At 31.7% G+C, this 16,772-nt stretch overlaps 3 protein-coding genes across 6 annotated transcripts in view; 2 read left to right on the forward strand and 1 right to left on the reverse strand.

The window, feature by feature from the left end:
• Positions 1-125: 125 nt before the first annotated feature.
• On the forward strand, positions 126-3,678 carry LOC123711676 (heat shock protein 68-like). Of its 2 annotated transcripts, none has more exons than XM_045664362.1 (7): positions 126-313; positions 784-973; positions 1,061-1,942; positions 2,012-2,281; positions 2,346-2,447; positions 2,517-2,744; positions 3,063-3,678. In XM_045664362.1, exons 2-7 carry the CDS (start codon positions 803-805, stop codon positions 3,306-3,308), a joined length of 1,899 nt encoding a protein of 632 aa, XP_045520318.1. In that variant the 5' UTR covers positions 126-313; positions 784-802; the 3' UTR covers positions 3,309-3,678. The 2 variants fall into 2 exon arrangements, with proteins under 2 accessions (XP_045520318.1, XP_045520319.1); XM_045664363.1 differs by having other exon boundaries at positions 795-973.
• A 93-nt stretch (positions 3,679-3,771) lies between these two features.
• On the reverse strand, positions 3,772-14,952 carry LOC123711678 (transmembrane protein 135-like). Of its 2 annotated transcripts, none has more exons than XM_045664364.1 (9): positions 14,750-14,952; positions 12,341-12,471; positions 12,007-12,133; positions 11,033-11,184; positions 10,275-10,386; positions 8,653-8,805; positions 7,066-7,206; positions 6,350-6,516; positions 3,772-5,653 (listed from the first exon to the last, which is right to left on the reverse strand). In XM_045664364.1, exons 1-9 carry the CDS (start codon positions 14,921-14,923, stop codon positions 5,593-5,595), a joined length of 1,218 nt encoding a protein of 405 aa, XP_045520320.1. In that variant the 5' UTR covers positions 14,924-14,952; the 3' UTR covers positions 3,772-5,592. The 2 variants fall into 2 exon arrangements, with proteins under 2 accessions (XP_045520320.1, XP_045520321.1); XM_045664365.1 differs by lacking the exon at positions 14,750-14,952 and adding an exon at positions 12,959-13,520 and having other exon boundaries at positions 3,777-5,653.
• Positions 14,953-16,498: 1,546 nt separating this feature from the next.
• The window catches only part of LOC123712065 (CCR4-NOT transcription complex subunit 6), a 153,450-nt gene continuing 153,176 nt past the window's right edge, over positions 16,499-16,772 (forward strand). For both annotated transcript variants that reach the window (XM_045665003.1, XM_045665004.1), the window contains exon 1: positions 16,499-16,621. The gene's annotated coding sequence lies outside the window, so the exon portion shown is untranslated. The remainder of the gene's footprint in view (positions 16,622-16,772) is intronic.

The raw sequence follows: 16,772 nt of genomic DNA on the forward strand, positions 1-16,772 counted from the left end.
TATTCATAATGTTGCTCGTTGCAATGGAAAACTTTTAGGCGTATTTTGGTATAAAGGATGGGAATAGAGAAAGGAAAAGTATCTTAGGTCTTTGTATTTTACTGACATACGCCGTCACTGTAAACAACAAAGTATATGTGTTTGATATGGAGTCAATATTTCTGTAATAAATTATAAACTTACATTTAATCAACATGTACTTACCACATATTAAATATATATGATTAACCTAAACATGTAACCCAAAAATATTGGAAACTAATTTACTAACGAATTTAATTCACTTCGCCGAAACAGTCTTCCTGTTCACTTGGTAAGAATTATTGCAGTAAAATGTACCTATGATCTAGAGTAGTTATAGAAACATCTATCAGAAAATAAAGTACTAGAGGCTGAGCGGAAAGAGACCCGGGTTCTAATTGTAGTATTAAGAAGATGACTATTATAATATTTTTATGATTATTGTCAACATAACAAAAGGTCATTTTGGCCTTCAGCGACCTGACTGTTCTCTTAACGCACAAACTATCTTACCATATTTACTTCACATAGAAAGCTGCTCACATCTTTACTTTTACATAGGATGTGTATGTTTCCTGTTCCCACGCAATCCTCAAGTATGATGCAGTCTAAATTTTAGGAACGTCAAGAATTTATAATACCCATATCAGTATGCTAAAATATTACGCTTTGAAATCTCTCTACCAATTACCTTCTATTAAGTCTGAACCTATGGCTGTACACTAAGTAATATTTTATACATCTTATTGATATTTATTTTAGATTTTTCCAAGGTACTAACATGGTTATACCAGCTATTGGCATAGATCTCGGTACAACATTCTCCTGTGTAGGAGTATTTCAAAATGGTAAGGTAGAAATTATTGCAAATGAACAAGGAAACAGAGTTACCCCTTCATATGTCGCCTTTACTGAAACTGAGAGGTTTATTGGTGATGCAGCTAAAAACCAGGTTTATATCCAATATTATTTGTTCTATATTGATTGTATCTTAAGCGTCGACTCACGATTTTATAATTTCTTACGTTTTCTGAAACAGATAGCTATGAATCCTAAGAACACAGTATTCGACGCGAAACGTCTCATCGGACGTAGGTTTGATGATGTAAAAGTACAACAAGACCTTAAACATTGGCCATTTGAAGTAATCTCTGATGGCGGAAAGCCTAAGATTGTTATCGAATACAAAGGACAGAAGAAAAAGTTTTCTCCAGAGGAAATATCTTCTATGGTTTTGACAAAAATGAAAGAAACAGCAGAGACTTACCTAGGAGGTACAGTACAAAATGCCGTCGTAACTGTCCCTGCTTACTTTAATGACTCTCAACGACAAGCTACGAAAGATGCTGGGACGATTGCTGCTATAAATGTACTAAGAATAATTAATGAACCAACGGCAGCCGCATTAGCATATGGTCTAGATAAAAATCTAAGTGGAGAAAAAAATGTACTTATATTTGACCTTGGCGGAGGAACATTTGATGTTTCAATACTGCAAATATCTGAAGGCTCCCTTTTTGAAGTTCAATCGACAGCGGGGGATACTCATTTAGGCGGCGAAGATTTTGATAACAGAATGGTTGATCATTTTAGTACAGAGTTTGATAAAAAATTTAAGAAGAATTTAAAGGAAAATCCAAAAGCCTTAAGGCGATTAAGAACAGCATGCGAAAGAGCGAAAAGAACACTATCATCCAGCACGGAAGCCAGTCTAGAAGTCGATGCATTGCATGATGGAATAGATTTTTATTCTAAATTAAGTAGAGCTCGCTTTGAAGAGCTTTGTTCAGATTTATTTAAACAAACGTTGGTACCAGTTGAGCGTGCTTTAAAAGACGCAAATCTTCATACAAGAGAAATACATGACGTCGTTATGGTTGGAGGTTCAACACGAATACCAAAGATACAAAGGCTTCTACAAGTAATAATTCAACTTAAAACAATTTTTTCAATTACTATCTCAAATTATTCACAAAATGTTTTTTATTAGGATTTTTTCGGAGGCAAAACTTTAAATCTATCAATTAATCCCGATGAGGCTGTGGCATATGGTGCAGCGGTTCAAGCAGCAATTCTGACCGGTTCAAAAGACGAACGGCTACAAGACGTTTTACTGGTAGATGTATCACCATTGTCCTTAGGTATAGAAACAGCTGGAGGAATAATGACTAAACTGGTTGAAAGGAATACCAGAATCCCTATTGCACAGAAAAAGGTTTTTTCAACTTACGCTGATAACCAACCGGCCGTAACAATACAGGTAAATAATACAGCGATGATTTTCAATTTTTTTGACAATTAATTTAATTATAACCTATTTTCAGGTATATGAAGGTGAACGTGTAATGACTCGAGATAACAACCTACTTGGAACATTCAATCTCGCTGGAATACCTCCAGCACCAAGAGGAGTTCCGCAAATAGAAGTATGTTGCTTTAATATATTAGACAATTTCGTATTAGTTCACAAGTTTCATAATAATGCAAATCCATAGGTAACATTTGATATTGATGCTAATGGAATCCTGAATGTTAGCGCAGAAGATAAGAGTACTGGAAGATCGGAGCGCATCACTATTTCTAACGATAAAGGGCGTTTGAACAAAGTTGAGATAGATAAAATGCTTCATGATGCTGAACGGTTTAAAGCTGACGATGATGTTATAAGGGAACGTGTTGAAATCCGTAATCAGTTAGAGAGTTACTTATTTGGTTGTAAAGCGGTAAGTATATACGTACAACACAACACTGACAGGATTTTTGGAAGCCGACATTCATCACATTATTTTGTTAAAGTCCATCCACTTCAAACTCATCGGCATACTTTACGTTTTTGGTTTCGTTCATTATATACACTAAAATTAAGTATTTTTCCATGACATAAATAAAGCCGTATAGCTTATAAACGCATACTAGTTACTAATGTTGAACATAAGATGGTATAAAAAATAGTAAAGAATTATTGTCATAAAATCCGTTGTTGGCTCCCAAAACTATTTAGTCAAACAGATATCAATAAAATACTGCATCTCTGATTACAGGCAGTAGAAAATGCCGGAAATCGTCTTACGGAAAGCGAAAAGAACGAAGTAATTACAGAATGTACAAATCAACTTAAATGGATGGACTCACATCCGGATGCCTCAACGTCAGAACTGCAAGAGCAGTTGAAGGCGGCGCAAACCGTTTGCCAATCAGCTATGATGAAACTTCACAATATCGATGGTGGACCAAGCTGTGCTCGTTCGGCTCGCTCTAGTGGTCCAAGGGTAGAAGAATTGGACTAGTTAACAAAGACAAAAGTTTTCGAAGAAATTTCTTAATAATTTCATCATAATTTTCAATTTAAAAAATGCTAACATTTTTTTCATAGCTAGTTCATAAGTGGATTGGAGATTTATAGAAGCCTAGAGTGTTTTGGTATTCAATAGTTGTTATTTTAATTTAGACTTAAAATTGTCTTATTTAATTGATATTGATTATTGTAATCATTCTCTATGTATGCGGACAAGATTATGTAAACTGGTTTACTTACAATTGATAACTTTGCTGCTATAAGCACAATAAAATACTATTTATAATTGTTTTCTTTTCTAAAAAAAGATATAAGCCATAAAAAATCATTTAATCCAAAAATATAACAATAATAATGGTAATCACTCTCTGTACCCTAGTACATAATAATTTAATAACTTAAGAAAATACAAGGAAGTATTAATAGAAAATTATCTTATATAAAAGTAAAAAACCTAAATAGAACCCTCTTAAAATGTCATCTTCAACCATTTCTTAAATCTATATTAATTTGTTCTAAAATTGAATCTGATTTACTGGTAAAAAAAATTAAATTATAGTTAATCTACTAGTGTCAACTTTTCTTAGATCAAATGTCTTTGTTGAGGTCTTAAAACTGGGCCCCGAGTTTGCTATTTTAGTTTGTATTGATTATATTTAAATGTTACCTTTACTATAAATGGCAAATATCAAGGGAACTTTGAAAACAAAACTGCAATTTTATTCAAATTGTAAAAATAAAAATAGTAATTTATAACTTACAAATAACAAAAATTTTACTGTCTATCGAAATAATGAATGGTTTAGAGTGTTCAATATATTTGTAAGTAATATCACAATCTATTGATGCCACAGGTCAAGTTTTCGAAATTAAACTGGCTCATTTCCTGTGAGGTGAGAATATACAATTGTGCGCTCCATTCGACTGTGATTGGTCAACAGAATCTCTGTACGAATACGCGCGATGATGCGTCATATTACGAACGCAACGATCGTTTCGTCTTCGTCTTTCGTATATTCTCACCCCCAGTAGTTTAAACATATATTAATTAAAGTCCGTTTCGTTTAAGTAACATTGGCATATGTACGTTAGCCGCATCTTATATTTTGATGTATAGTTTGAATAAATAGTTGTAGGTATTAAGCCTTCATAATAGTATTTATTTATACAAAATAAATATAAAATGATCTAACAGCAGATTCTGAGCCCAGTAGGTATTTTCAGAATTCCGAAAATCTTTCCTATTATTCTCAATAACGGAATAATATTATTCAATGTGGTAATGATAAAATATTATTTAAACCACCAGACAAATAATTGTATCTAAAATAATTAAAGCGTTTGATTCTTGGAATCATTTGAAAGTTAATATTGTTAGAGTTTAATCTAATTTTCACATAAAATAATGATTTTAATTGCAATAACACTTGCTACATAAAATTATATTTATAATAAGCGATAATACTTTGATATCAAAGTTTTTAAGAGGCATATAGGATCGGAATCATTTTCGGAATTTTGAATACTTGTACAAGTTACGGGTTATGCTAACCAAATCCCATTGTAGAAATATGAGAGACAAATATATTTATAACACCATAAATTACAATAAAATCTAAATGCAGAATCTTAAAATTACCTCGCCCCAACTATCACAATTTCCTATTTAACTTAAGGGACACATTTTGAGTATGGTTTTTCTGTTATAACAATTTTGTGGCTTAGGCCATAATTGGTCAAATGCGTCCTATGCCACGGTTGCATTCTAAACTTGTATATTATAAAATAATTATTACTTTTTGTTCATTTCATTGTATCTATCTGTATTGGTAACAATACAAGTGAAAGCAATCTTTGTTCATTTAAAAATCCATTTTTGAAGTTATACTTCTTTTGGCGCGTTAGGTAAAAATGATGAGTGTAAATTTTTACGACGTGCGCGCACACCGTCACAAAAAGCCGACCCCTAAAGTTAGCTATAGTCAACATTTACTTTGTTCTATTGTTAGTGTTGTTTCTCTACAAATGAATAAAACTGTTGTGTAGAAAATCTGAGCAGCGCTCGGTGAGCGTATTTGGAACTAAACAGAAACACGAACATATAACGTTCGAATACGCGGTGACTGCTTCGTATAATTGTTTACTTGCCGAAATTATAGAAAATTATTTTTTATTGAACTATTCTTTGATTCATTACATTGAAATTAGTAATGTGATGCTCATTATAACAAAATCACAGGTTATCACGCTAACTTTATCTTATCCCTTACAAGCTCTTACATGCCACCGCCATGCGCTAATATTTTCTGGATAAAAGCACCCTGGATTTCATCCGCCCTGAAAAATAAATTTACGTATGTGTATTTCGGTTAACGAGAGCAAAGTTAGTGCGTTGGAACCCCGGGTTTATTATAACTTAATATGTACGTAATTAACACAACGTGAGAAATTCGGCATATCTTATGACACTTCATAGGTGTCCTAAGTATCCGCTTTAGCTCTGTCAAATAGAGAATTGTTTTGTTTGGTCTCTTATAGAACAGGGAGCAAACGGGCAGGAGGCTCACCTGATGTTAAGTGATACCGCCGCCCATGGACACTCAATGCCAGAGGCCTCGCGAGTGTGTTGCCGGCCTTTTAATCATATAATAAAAAAGAGGGTATTGTAATAACTGAGTTAGATTTTTAAGGAAGACGTTATTTATGACAAATAAACATTTTTATCTAGTTTACGCTCAGCATTAAATAAGATCATTAACCTAAAGAGCTTTAGAAAATTGTTTCTATCGTTGTCATGTTGTTTTACAAGTGAGTAAATGAAACACAAGATTTCCCCCCCAACATATAAAAAATAGTTGTATTCCACTGTTTTAGCATAAGCATCCATCTCTCTTTTCACCGCAGCATCAACAACACTTAACAGAAAGAGACAAGTGATACTGTATCAATTACTCTTATTAAATTGTTATAAATAAATGCATTTATGTTTAGGTTTTTTTTTTTAATAAAAATTTGCAATATTTCAAAACTTACTTATTAGAAGTAACTGTATGCATCAGATTGATGATGTAGCGTGGACAGGCGTCTTCATGCATTACCCTAGCGTGGAAGAGTATACCCTGACATATGCAGTAGACTAGTTCTACTAAAGGCCACTGCTCCGGTATGAGACCTTTCTGGTAGCCCCATGAACCTAGAATCTGAAATTATGAAAAACACAGAATTAAAACAAATTTCTCATATTGAAATGATTAAGAGTTCGAAGATCCGATAAAGAGCTTCAAAAATTAACAAAACTTTACGCTGTAATAAAAAAAAGACATTTATGATTTTACTCAGTAAATTAATTTTTCAATTCTCGTGGCCCCTAATTTAAAAGCTTTTATAAATAATATTAAATCTATTTACACTATAATTTAAACATAAATTTTTTAAAAAATCTATGGCGCTACAACCCTTTAGGTCTGGGCCTCAGATTTCTGTATCATGATCTGATCATGTATTCATGATCGTTTGTGAATAGGCAAGTAGATGATCAGCCTTCTGTGCCTGACACACACCGTCGACTTTTTGGGCCTAAGGCAAGCCGGTTTCCTCACGATGTTTTCCTTCACCGTTCGAGCGAATTTTAAATGCGCACATAAAAAGAAAATCCATTGGTGCACAGCCGGGGATCCAACCTACGACCTCAGGGATGAGAGTCGCACGCTGAAGCCACTAGGCCAACACTGCATAAGGTGCCATAATACCTGTAGAGAAGACGTGAGAGGCGCGAGCGCTATAGGCAGCGAGGGAGAAGCCCTAAGCGCGGCGCCTGCCAGGAAGCCCGCTGGTACTGCGTGTAACGCGCTGTCTCGGCCCGTAGAGCGGCATAACAGACATACTATCAGCTGAAAAATAGAATAAGTAAGAGAATAAGAGTTAATAGCTCTTGTTTTAAACAGCAATGTTTATGGGTTGAATAAATTAGTGGACCTGCTATTTTCTGATTCTATGAACAACAGTTAGAGGCTGTGCATTAAGAAGCGGCGCTTAGGCGAATTAATATAATTTTTTGCTCGTCAATTCATTTATTCACAATTTTTTTTTTAAGTTTCAAACTGATATTACTATGCCATAAGAAAAAAATTAAACAATGCTGCGACCTCAAATTTCACGACGGGTTTCTTTCCGCACAGAGTAAATTAGACTTGTCATTATTAGACTATTGAAAGGCATTAGTAAAAGAATAATCATAATAAATACAACAAAGAGTTTATTCGGTACTGTTATGGAACAAATCAGCTAATGTAATCTTTGAGCTTATTGCATTGCGGACATAAGAAATATATATATATTAATTAGATATAAAAGTGCGTTTAACAAAAGTGTCATTACAAATCGAATGTGGCAATTCTAGTACGCTTAACGTACATTTTATACGTACAGGTATTGTTTGTTATATATAATAAAAAAAATATTTTATAAACCTGTATTACTATCTAATATTTTGCTATCTTAATATATATAAATCTCCTGTCTCTCCTCCTACTTAACCGATTTTAAATTAAATTGGCACACCGTGACAGTCTGATCCAACTTAAGAAATAGGATAGCTTAGATCTTTAATTATAGTCGCAATTTTATTTTATTGCAAATTATTTGTCTATAATTAATTGACAGACACAATTATCTGTGAACTCCAAAAGATTCTAACAGATGTCGATACTTTTCGACTGGATTGAGTAAGTAATCAATAGATGGCACTGCTATGGTAAACCGACAAACGTGTCATAAAGTTACAATTCATATCAGAATTACCACGTGTTATTAAGGCTAAAGTATAAATTAAATTTATTTTGTAGTAAACGAAATACCGTGAAATTAAATTATTTCTACTTTTTTTTTAATTTTTGGTGTTAGCATATCCAACCACGTTACTTAGACCGAATTGTAAATCAAATTCAAATTATAGTGACGATAATATAGTGAAATTATTCTTTCGTGTCACGGTATTAAGGCTAACTAAAACCACATTAAGGAGAAACGAAGTTCGCGGGAGCAGCTAGCATATTATAGAAATACTGATAAATAAAAAAATACATTTGCGTCTGTAGTGACACCTGTGATGACGTCATACCCTAAAACGCGCTATCGAAGTTATTTGGACTTAGCATATATGCAACTCCTCGACATTAGCCGTTGGGGCCAGCCAGTGATTATACTGGTCGAGGGTTTTGTTAGGTCGGAGGAAGAGCATCTTCCTTCCTCGACACGTCAAATATTTGAATGACATCTGTATAGCTTCACTTATATATTTTATAGTAATAACCTTGAATAAGAAAATAATACCTTACCCTATAAATTCCTATATAACCACCGAAGAAAACACCAAGCTTGAAATTTGATAGCTTCAAGGACTTCAGAGCTTTAGTCGGCGTCAAAATTCTTGGAATGATAGTGCGTACCATTGACATGGCACAGCCTACTCCGAACAGTTGCGCTGCACCCTGAAAATAGAAATTAAAATAGTTATAACATAACGCAGAGTAAATTTACAGTAGCGATATTGTGTATATTATCTGATTGATATGATTATGTTTTATTAATTTTTTTCGACATTACCGTATTGGGATAATCTGTAAGGATAATGTATGCTTAACTAAATAAAAAAGTTACAATGAGTTGAAGAAAAAACCTTAAATAGATTTCGCTAAAGATTTTCTCACTTGGTTTTTAAAGTACGTGAGTGACAAGAACACATTAATCAATAGAAAAAATCATTATGTAACCAAAAATCGAGCTGTAGGTGGTACGTTAATTCTGTTACGTGTAGATAAATCCTATATCGTTAAATCTATGTAGATAATATACAGATACTAAAATTACATTGTACTGAAATCAAAATTTACCTTCAACAACAGGAAACAAAACGATTTCCTTATTATTAAATAACTTATGCGGTGCGATTTTCAAAATACAATGACTAACACAATCAGTACAACGGTATATTTAGCAGAAGATATCAATTGGATATATGAGGAAAAACACTGTTTGTTCGATTCATAAAATTTCGACAATAAATCATATTATGAAACATTATATTCTATTATTACACTTGTGTAGTATTATCTCTATATATATAAAATTCTCGTGTCACAATGTTCGTTCCCACCTCCGAAACGGCTCGACCGATGCTTATGATTTTTTTTATGCATATTCAGTAAGTTTGAGAATCGGCTACTATCTATCTTTCAAACCCCTAAGTGTTTAGTGTTAGTGTGACAGTTGTTTTTGCTATTATTATTTTATGATACATCATACAAAAATACATACAACCCTAAATTGTCATCTCTGTACGATAAACCCCTATTATTAGTATAGTAGATAGGTTATTTCTTTTTAGCTAAAAAAATGCTTCCTGGAAATAATATACATGGCAATAAGACCGCCGGGTCAGCTAGTAAAAATATAAAATCCAAATACAATTTATTCATGTAACTCAATGTACTTATAAACGTCAAACAATTCTAAATATACATTTACTGCCAGTTCGCAAATCAAGGACGTACAGAGAAGAACTGGCAATAAACTCTCCGTCAATAAAATCATGGTTTTAATAGTGCTTGACTGGCTCTAAAATAACGAAGGAGGTAAAATTATAATACAATTAGAACTAAGTTGTATCTATATTTTTGTTCTGAATTGTAACATAATAGGTCGGCTAGGTAACGCTGGATCGAAGAAAATCCAGAACACAACCGGGAGGTGGCACAGGACAGTGAGCGCTGGAAGTTTCTTGTTTCATCATTCATTAATTAAATTTTAAAGTACTGGAATGTGTTATCAGTGAGGATTAAAAGTGGATATGAAACGTGATATTTTTTCAATTATTCTTACATAGTATGTATCTCTTTAAAGTCCTTATAAACTGTTGTTATAGGCACAGGCCTGCTTGTATAATGTCTTAATAATATACCTTTAAAATATAGTTCACACATGGTCCCTTATGTGGACAGGCATCACTCCTTCCCTTAATACCGTCCATTGGTTCGCCAACCTCTTTAGATACCCGTGGTGGAGTGAAAAACCTGAAAAATGTTTAACAATTCTTTTGTAGTAAACAAAAACGCATGCTGAGCGCATTATTAGTAAAATTTTAATTACGGTTAATTATTTATTTATTTTAACGAAACACATACAAACACTTACATAGAACAATTAGGAGTTATACACGATACGGAAAAATTATACACAATAAACTAGATTAAGAAATACAAAACTGCATTTAAAATAATAAAAAAAAATTATTATAGGTGACGGATCAACATTATCAAAGGTATAGTACAAAAAGCAAGTTTTCTAGAGTCGCCTGCGCAAGTACAATCCACCTCAGTCAAAAATGAAATGAAAACAAAAAGCAATGAAATTAATTTCTACAGAAAAAGAATAAAAGGCCTTCAATCAAAAGAGGTTGGATATATAAGATCGAAAAAGCAAGAACACATGACCAACTGTAGAAGAGACTCAAGTAAGCGGCGTATGTTTTAATAAATATAATTCTACTGAATTCGTAAGCTAGTAAAATAATATAATTCGTATTATTTGGATATTTTTTCTAAATAGTCTTTTATACAAATTGAAATGGAATAAACAATGGTTTTTTTTAACAAAAAAAAACATTACAAGGTGCCACAAAAATCTTATGTTATATTATTGGACTGAATGTTAACATACCAGAATAAAGGAGTCCTCTTTTTATTATCTCTGTCTAAACGCATAAGATAGAAGAAGAGAGAACTACCCAGCATGAATATAAGTGTCTCCCGGCTAGCTGAGCGCCGAAGCCAGCCTTTCATCTCTAGTGTGCGTATCCAGTATTCAAAAACCTGAAAATGCATTGACAAATCAGGATAAATAAGAAAATATTTCCAGATACATAACATGTCATGTGGACCTTCTTGTTATTTGATTAAGCGCCAGTTCAATGCGTAATCTGCTTATTAATTAACATAATTTTGTAGTTGTTAAGTTTTTTTTTGTTATTTTTCTCATATTTAATGTGTATATGATTATTATGTTGAAACAAACAAACAATTTCTGGATCCTTCTAAATGACATACTTTTAATATTTCTCAAGTGTTATCCTTTCCTGTAATAGACCTACTATTACAGGAAAGGATAAAACTTGAGACTACCATTTGAAGGAAACTTATAAGGACATACTATATAGCAAATTATGACTTATGACTAATAATTGAAGTATTTTAAAGTAATTCAATACACTTTATATTAAGGAAAAACTCAGTTCAAACAAATTATTAATAGAAAAATCTTCCCATCGTAAGTGTTATATCAATATTTCATTCTGTGTTGAAGACCAAAATGCTAGTAATTTCATCTACATTACTATACACTAAATGCAAATGAAAAAACAAATTTCAACTACAGTCAAACTTAATTTTGCCAGAACCATTGATTTGTTCTTCAAATAATAATAATACAGTTCATAAATAATTTTCAATTTATCCATTTCAGTTTAATTCGTTTATTTTGTAATAAATTTAAAGATATGGTATCAATAAAGTTATTAATAATCTTATCATAAAAACACTATCACATGCTAATTAAATGTACAAAGAAAAATTTTACCTAGCTTATTGTTGGCTGTCACTTGGCTATGTTAATATTATTATCAAATTAAAACTCACCAGATTGACAAATAGATTTGCAACCATAACCCTTCTGTATGGTGGTTCAAAATAGACTGCAGCTCCACTTAATGTACATGGTAGGAGAACTGTTGTGTAGTATGTAAATTGACTGAAGAACAGTTTCCTAGAATACAAAATTTATTTTCAATAGAACTTGATTCCATACATTGTTTTACAAAAAATTTACAAAGAGTAATAGTTTAAAATAAAATATTGAACCATGTACTTTAATATCACAGTTATAGTACATGTTCTAGCATCTTTTTAAAGTATCTATTATGCAAAGATATGGAATTGAGCACAAGACATAGAACTTATGCAAGATAGTTACCTAAATATACAATTTAAAGTTACAAATGAACTACCAACAGTGAGACCAAAAATTCCAGATTTTAAATAAAGCTTAAATTGCTCCAATACATCCTCTTTGGTTAATTTCTTTCCTCTCATAAGAATTTGTATCTGAAACAAAAAAAGCCATTTAGGAATTTATGAAATTTCCTCTACAGCTGAGTGGCTTCATACCCAGCATTTGCGCAGGCAAAGCAATAGTCAGAATATTTAAAATAACTCATATAATATTTATTCAGAAAGCTGATCACTTCTAAGGTTTACAGTTGAACCTATTAACAACCATAGAAAAGTGCCTACTACATATGAAGCCAAAACTACATACTTAAATATATTTCATTCATGAAAAATACTATTGACATTAAAACACATAGACAATATTTCTAAGCTCATTACACTAATTAAGCAACAACTGTAATGGGAAATCAATTAAATTAAAAACAATTTTATATAATTTTTTTTATAATCTAATTGCGAGTTGAATTTATATTTTATTAAGTTATTATATAATAGCTGACAAGCCCTTATTCCCATACATATATTATACCTATAGAAGTAGAATATATGGATATGGATGAAATTTTAAAGTATTACTTACAATATACACCATAGCATAAAACTTATAACTGCCCTTTATGCAACTCAATAACATAGAGGAAGTTGCATTGGAGCAAGTCCGCGTCCAGGGATGAATCAAAGTGTGACAATCGGAATCACTGCATGATTTTTCAAACCAGAATTTACTTGCTTCAACCATTTTCACTGTTAATATTTTGAATAGAAGTAAAAACTTAGAAACACTGTTATTCAACTAAGAACCAACATCGAACTTCTCGTTCCAGTGAATTGCATTTATTTATTAATTAGCAAACTAGCCGCCTATCTTCGGTAATAATCAGTATTTTACTGGATGTGAATTAAAGACAGACATGAAGTTTGATCAGTTCCAGTTTGCCTCCGGATGATAACAATTACTAAGGAAAATTTGTTCCAAGCGTTAATGATACTAATTTATTTAAATGTCACTTAATCCTGCATCTCTCTATATTTTTTCAACTGTTTAGAAAAAATACAATGACGAAGATTAAAAAACAAAAGTTAATTGTACATGTAATAAGGTCAACAATATCTAAAATCTAATGTTGTTTTTGGTTCGCACTAGGACAGTGTCGCCAACTCCTACAAAATGTTCCCCCTAAGTCGAATTTGAAATACCCCGAAATATCGACTAAAAACGGTTTCAGATGTACCTAATTTCAAATATGAATGAAAAATACATTCAAGTAGTATAAAGTAGCTGTTGTAGTTATGCTGGTGCCTTTCAAACGTAATAACAAAATTTAACAACATTTGATATGATATGTATGATACAAATAATATAAGAATTGACCAATTCATATAACTAATCATGTAAAATGTAAATCTCTTTTAAAGACAAATTTGCGCGCCATTGTGTGTGGCAAAATATGCGAACTTACTATTGTACCACCTTTTTGTACCATAATCTTGCAATAAATTATTATTATTACTATGTATAAATAAGTGTATTTGTTTAAATTTAACTTTTTTTTTCCAAATTTTTTATCATACATAATTTTTAGAGCTCTTTGTACTATTCTAATGGTTGACCTATTAGGTATTTCGATCTTGGTGTAGTCACGCTATCAGTTTACATTGGGTTAGGTTCAACACGCACTGTCATTCTCATACAAATTTAGTTTTCGACTTTCTACATACACTACTGTTAAGGGATCTTGTCTAAGCCCAGGTCATTATTGTCAGTGTCAAAACATAAGCGAATAGAAATGTCATATTTCTAATCGAATAAAAACATATGTTACAGATTATACGCATTGTAGAGTTATACACATATGATTTTTATCTGCAATGAAAAGCAATAAACAAGTTTATTAATTTTAAAAAATATTTGTGAATTCTATCCGTAAAAGATTTAAGAAGTATTGAATATAGGCTGTTAAAACAACCATAACAACAAATAGACAAAATGAAGAATTTTTTCAGGAAAAACCTTCAAGAAATTCATGAAAGTAAATTTTTTATTAATAATAATATGTATAAACAATATAAATATTAAAGATAATTGACATAAACAGGCCGCCATTCATACCTCAAACATTGATAATACATACTTTGGAATATATTCAATCATATACCCATCCATCGAAAGCAGACACCTTGATGTTGAACGAGAAATGGTTTTTTCCTGATATTTCCCAGAAAATTATAATTATATAATTTATTTAGTTTTTTATTTTTGAAATAAATAAAAATTGTTACTTAATGTAACCTACATTAACTAATCCTAATTAACTGTTAGCGAGGATGGCAAAAACTTATTCAAAATTTTGAATCATAGATAAATACATACCAATGGAAAAGCATGAATGGGTGCCCAAAATAAAAGGCTCCCTTTAAGGCAATCTTCAAGCATTATAAGAAACGCATGGTAACAGCTGTTTGTATAGGGATGAACTAACTGCATACAAGTTAATTTCTTCAATTCTGGTATATTATCTATTGTAAGCTTACTAATTTCCACCATTTTAATAACGAAATAAAATAAGCACTGACGTAAATTATGCTTACGTTACTAATCGAACTAAAAATACAAATGAACTAGTACATGTACATGTATGAGTTCAAAGGGTGACTTGATCAGAACAATGGTTGAATTTACATAATAAAATTTTAAGGACGTACAAATTCGACGCGTGGATGAAAGGAGATCAGTTATTAAATAATCATTTAGGCATGTCTGGGCATTGGAAATGCATCGAATGCCGATCTATCACATCAAATACCACTTAACTTGGTACAGACTACAGACACCTTGGTGAACACCTTTTACTTTTAATTTTTGTCCTGTCGGTACTATGCCTGCTTTTATGATACTACTGACGTATATCTGCCCACCGTATCATTCATTAACAACTGTATGTGGTACAAAGTGCTTGTGCGCAAAAACACAGTTGAAATGCTTAGGCAGAGTGCGATTGCATGACTCCAAGGTTGAGAATAGCAGGCCTAACTTTTAGACTAACAATGTATTTCGAACGATTGAATTGCGAAATCAAACTTATAATTTGACTAAATATGTAAGTGAAGTATAGCAAGTCAAACATTTAGAATATCCAGTTTTATAAGTGTTAGCTTATTTGACAGATCGAAAATAAATTAAAAATACTTAAATACACATCAATATTTCTGAAGTAATTATAAAAAAAAAAAATTTTAAACCGTTCAATATTTTTTTATGTTACTGGATGTAACAAATTCGTTTATAATATATTTAATAAAGGAAATATCGCCAGTCTATCTAAGTAATATACAAAAAATACCTAAATAAAAATACCTATACTCTGATTTTTCATTCCGTAGGATTCTGATATTTCATAAGTGTTGCTACTAAAAAAGTTCTCCAACGAAAAAGGGACAAATTTGATAAAATTTAGGGCAATAAAACAAAATGCTACGTATTATTTTACGTTTTACCTACTACAAGGTTAATCTCAATATTTACTTCTTCAAGTGACTTAATACAAAAAAAAAGAAATATTTCAATATCACGAACACTATGTCGAATTAACTATAAGTAGTTATAGTTAATTCGATACTATAAGTACTATAACTACTTATAGTTAATTCGATATATTCTTTAGCTGGCATCACTGCCTATTAATTCCAGGTTTAGTAAACCTTTAAAAAAATGTTAGCTGTAATTATCACTCGCTGTAAATTCACCTTTAATGTGGAGGACCGCAATTAATAAAATGGATACTTTCACTAACAAATAAAGTGTATGCATAGACTAAGATGTTCATTCGTATTAAAATTGACAAAAATGCTCGGCAAAAAAAGGTTGGTATCTCTGACATGTCAAAAAATGGTAGCTGTCAGAATTCTACGGAATTAAAAATCAGAGTATAAATATAAATGACGATTAGAGAAAGAAAAACCCTGTCCCTCAATTTAAATAATTTTGGCACACTCATTATATTATATTCTTTTTATTACGTTTTGCTAATCTGTGAAAAAATAAATAATACATTGTCTATGCCTGCGACCTAAAACTACAAAGGAAAGGTTCTAGAATACGCCGCTAGTGTCGATTGTCGCTGTAGTCGGTAAATGGACGTTTGATGTAGTGTATGTCAAGATTGTGCTATTGTGTGTTTACAGTGATTTATTGCTTGTATATTTAATCCGAGTTGGAGGAAACACTTTTAAGGAGTAGATGAAGGTATATTTTATTCAATAAAACATTTAAATTTTATATACCATTGGGGCATCTGTGTCTTGTGATTTGGCGCTTCGACCGTCAATTGTGCGTCGAGTCGACCCATCTCTTTCATGTCAGCTGTATACAAAGATCATACGCATTTACTAATTTA

This window comes from Pieris brassicae, chromosome 7 (assembly GCF_905147105.1).
Source record: "Pieris brassicae chromosome 7, ilPieBrab1.1, whole genome shotgun sequence".
Taxonomy (NCBI): domain Eukaryota; kingdom Metazoa; phylum Arthropoda; class Insecta; order Lepidoptera; family Pieridae; genus Pieris; species Pieris brassicae.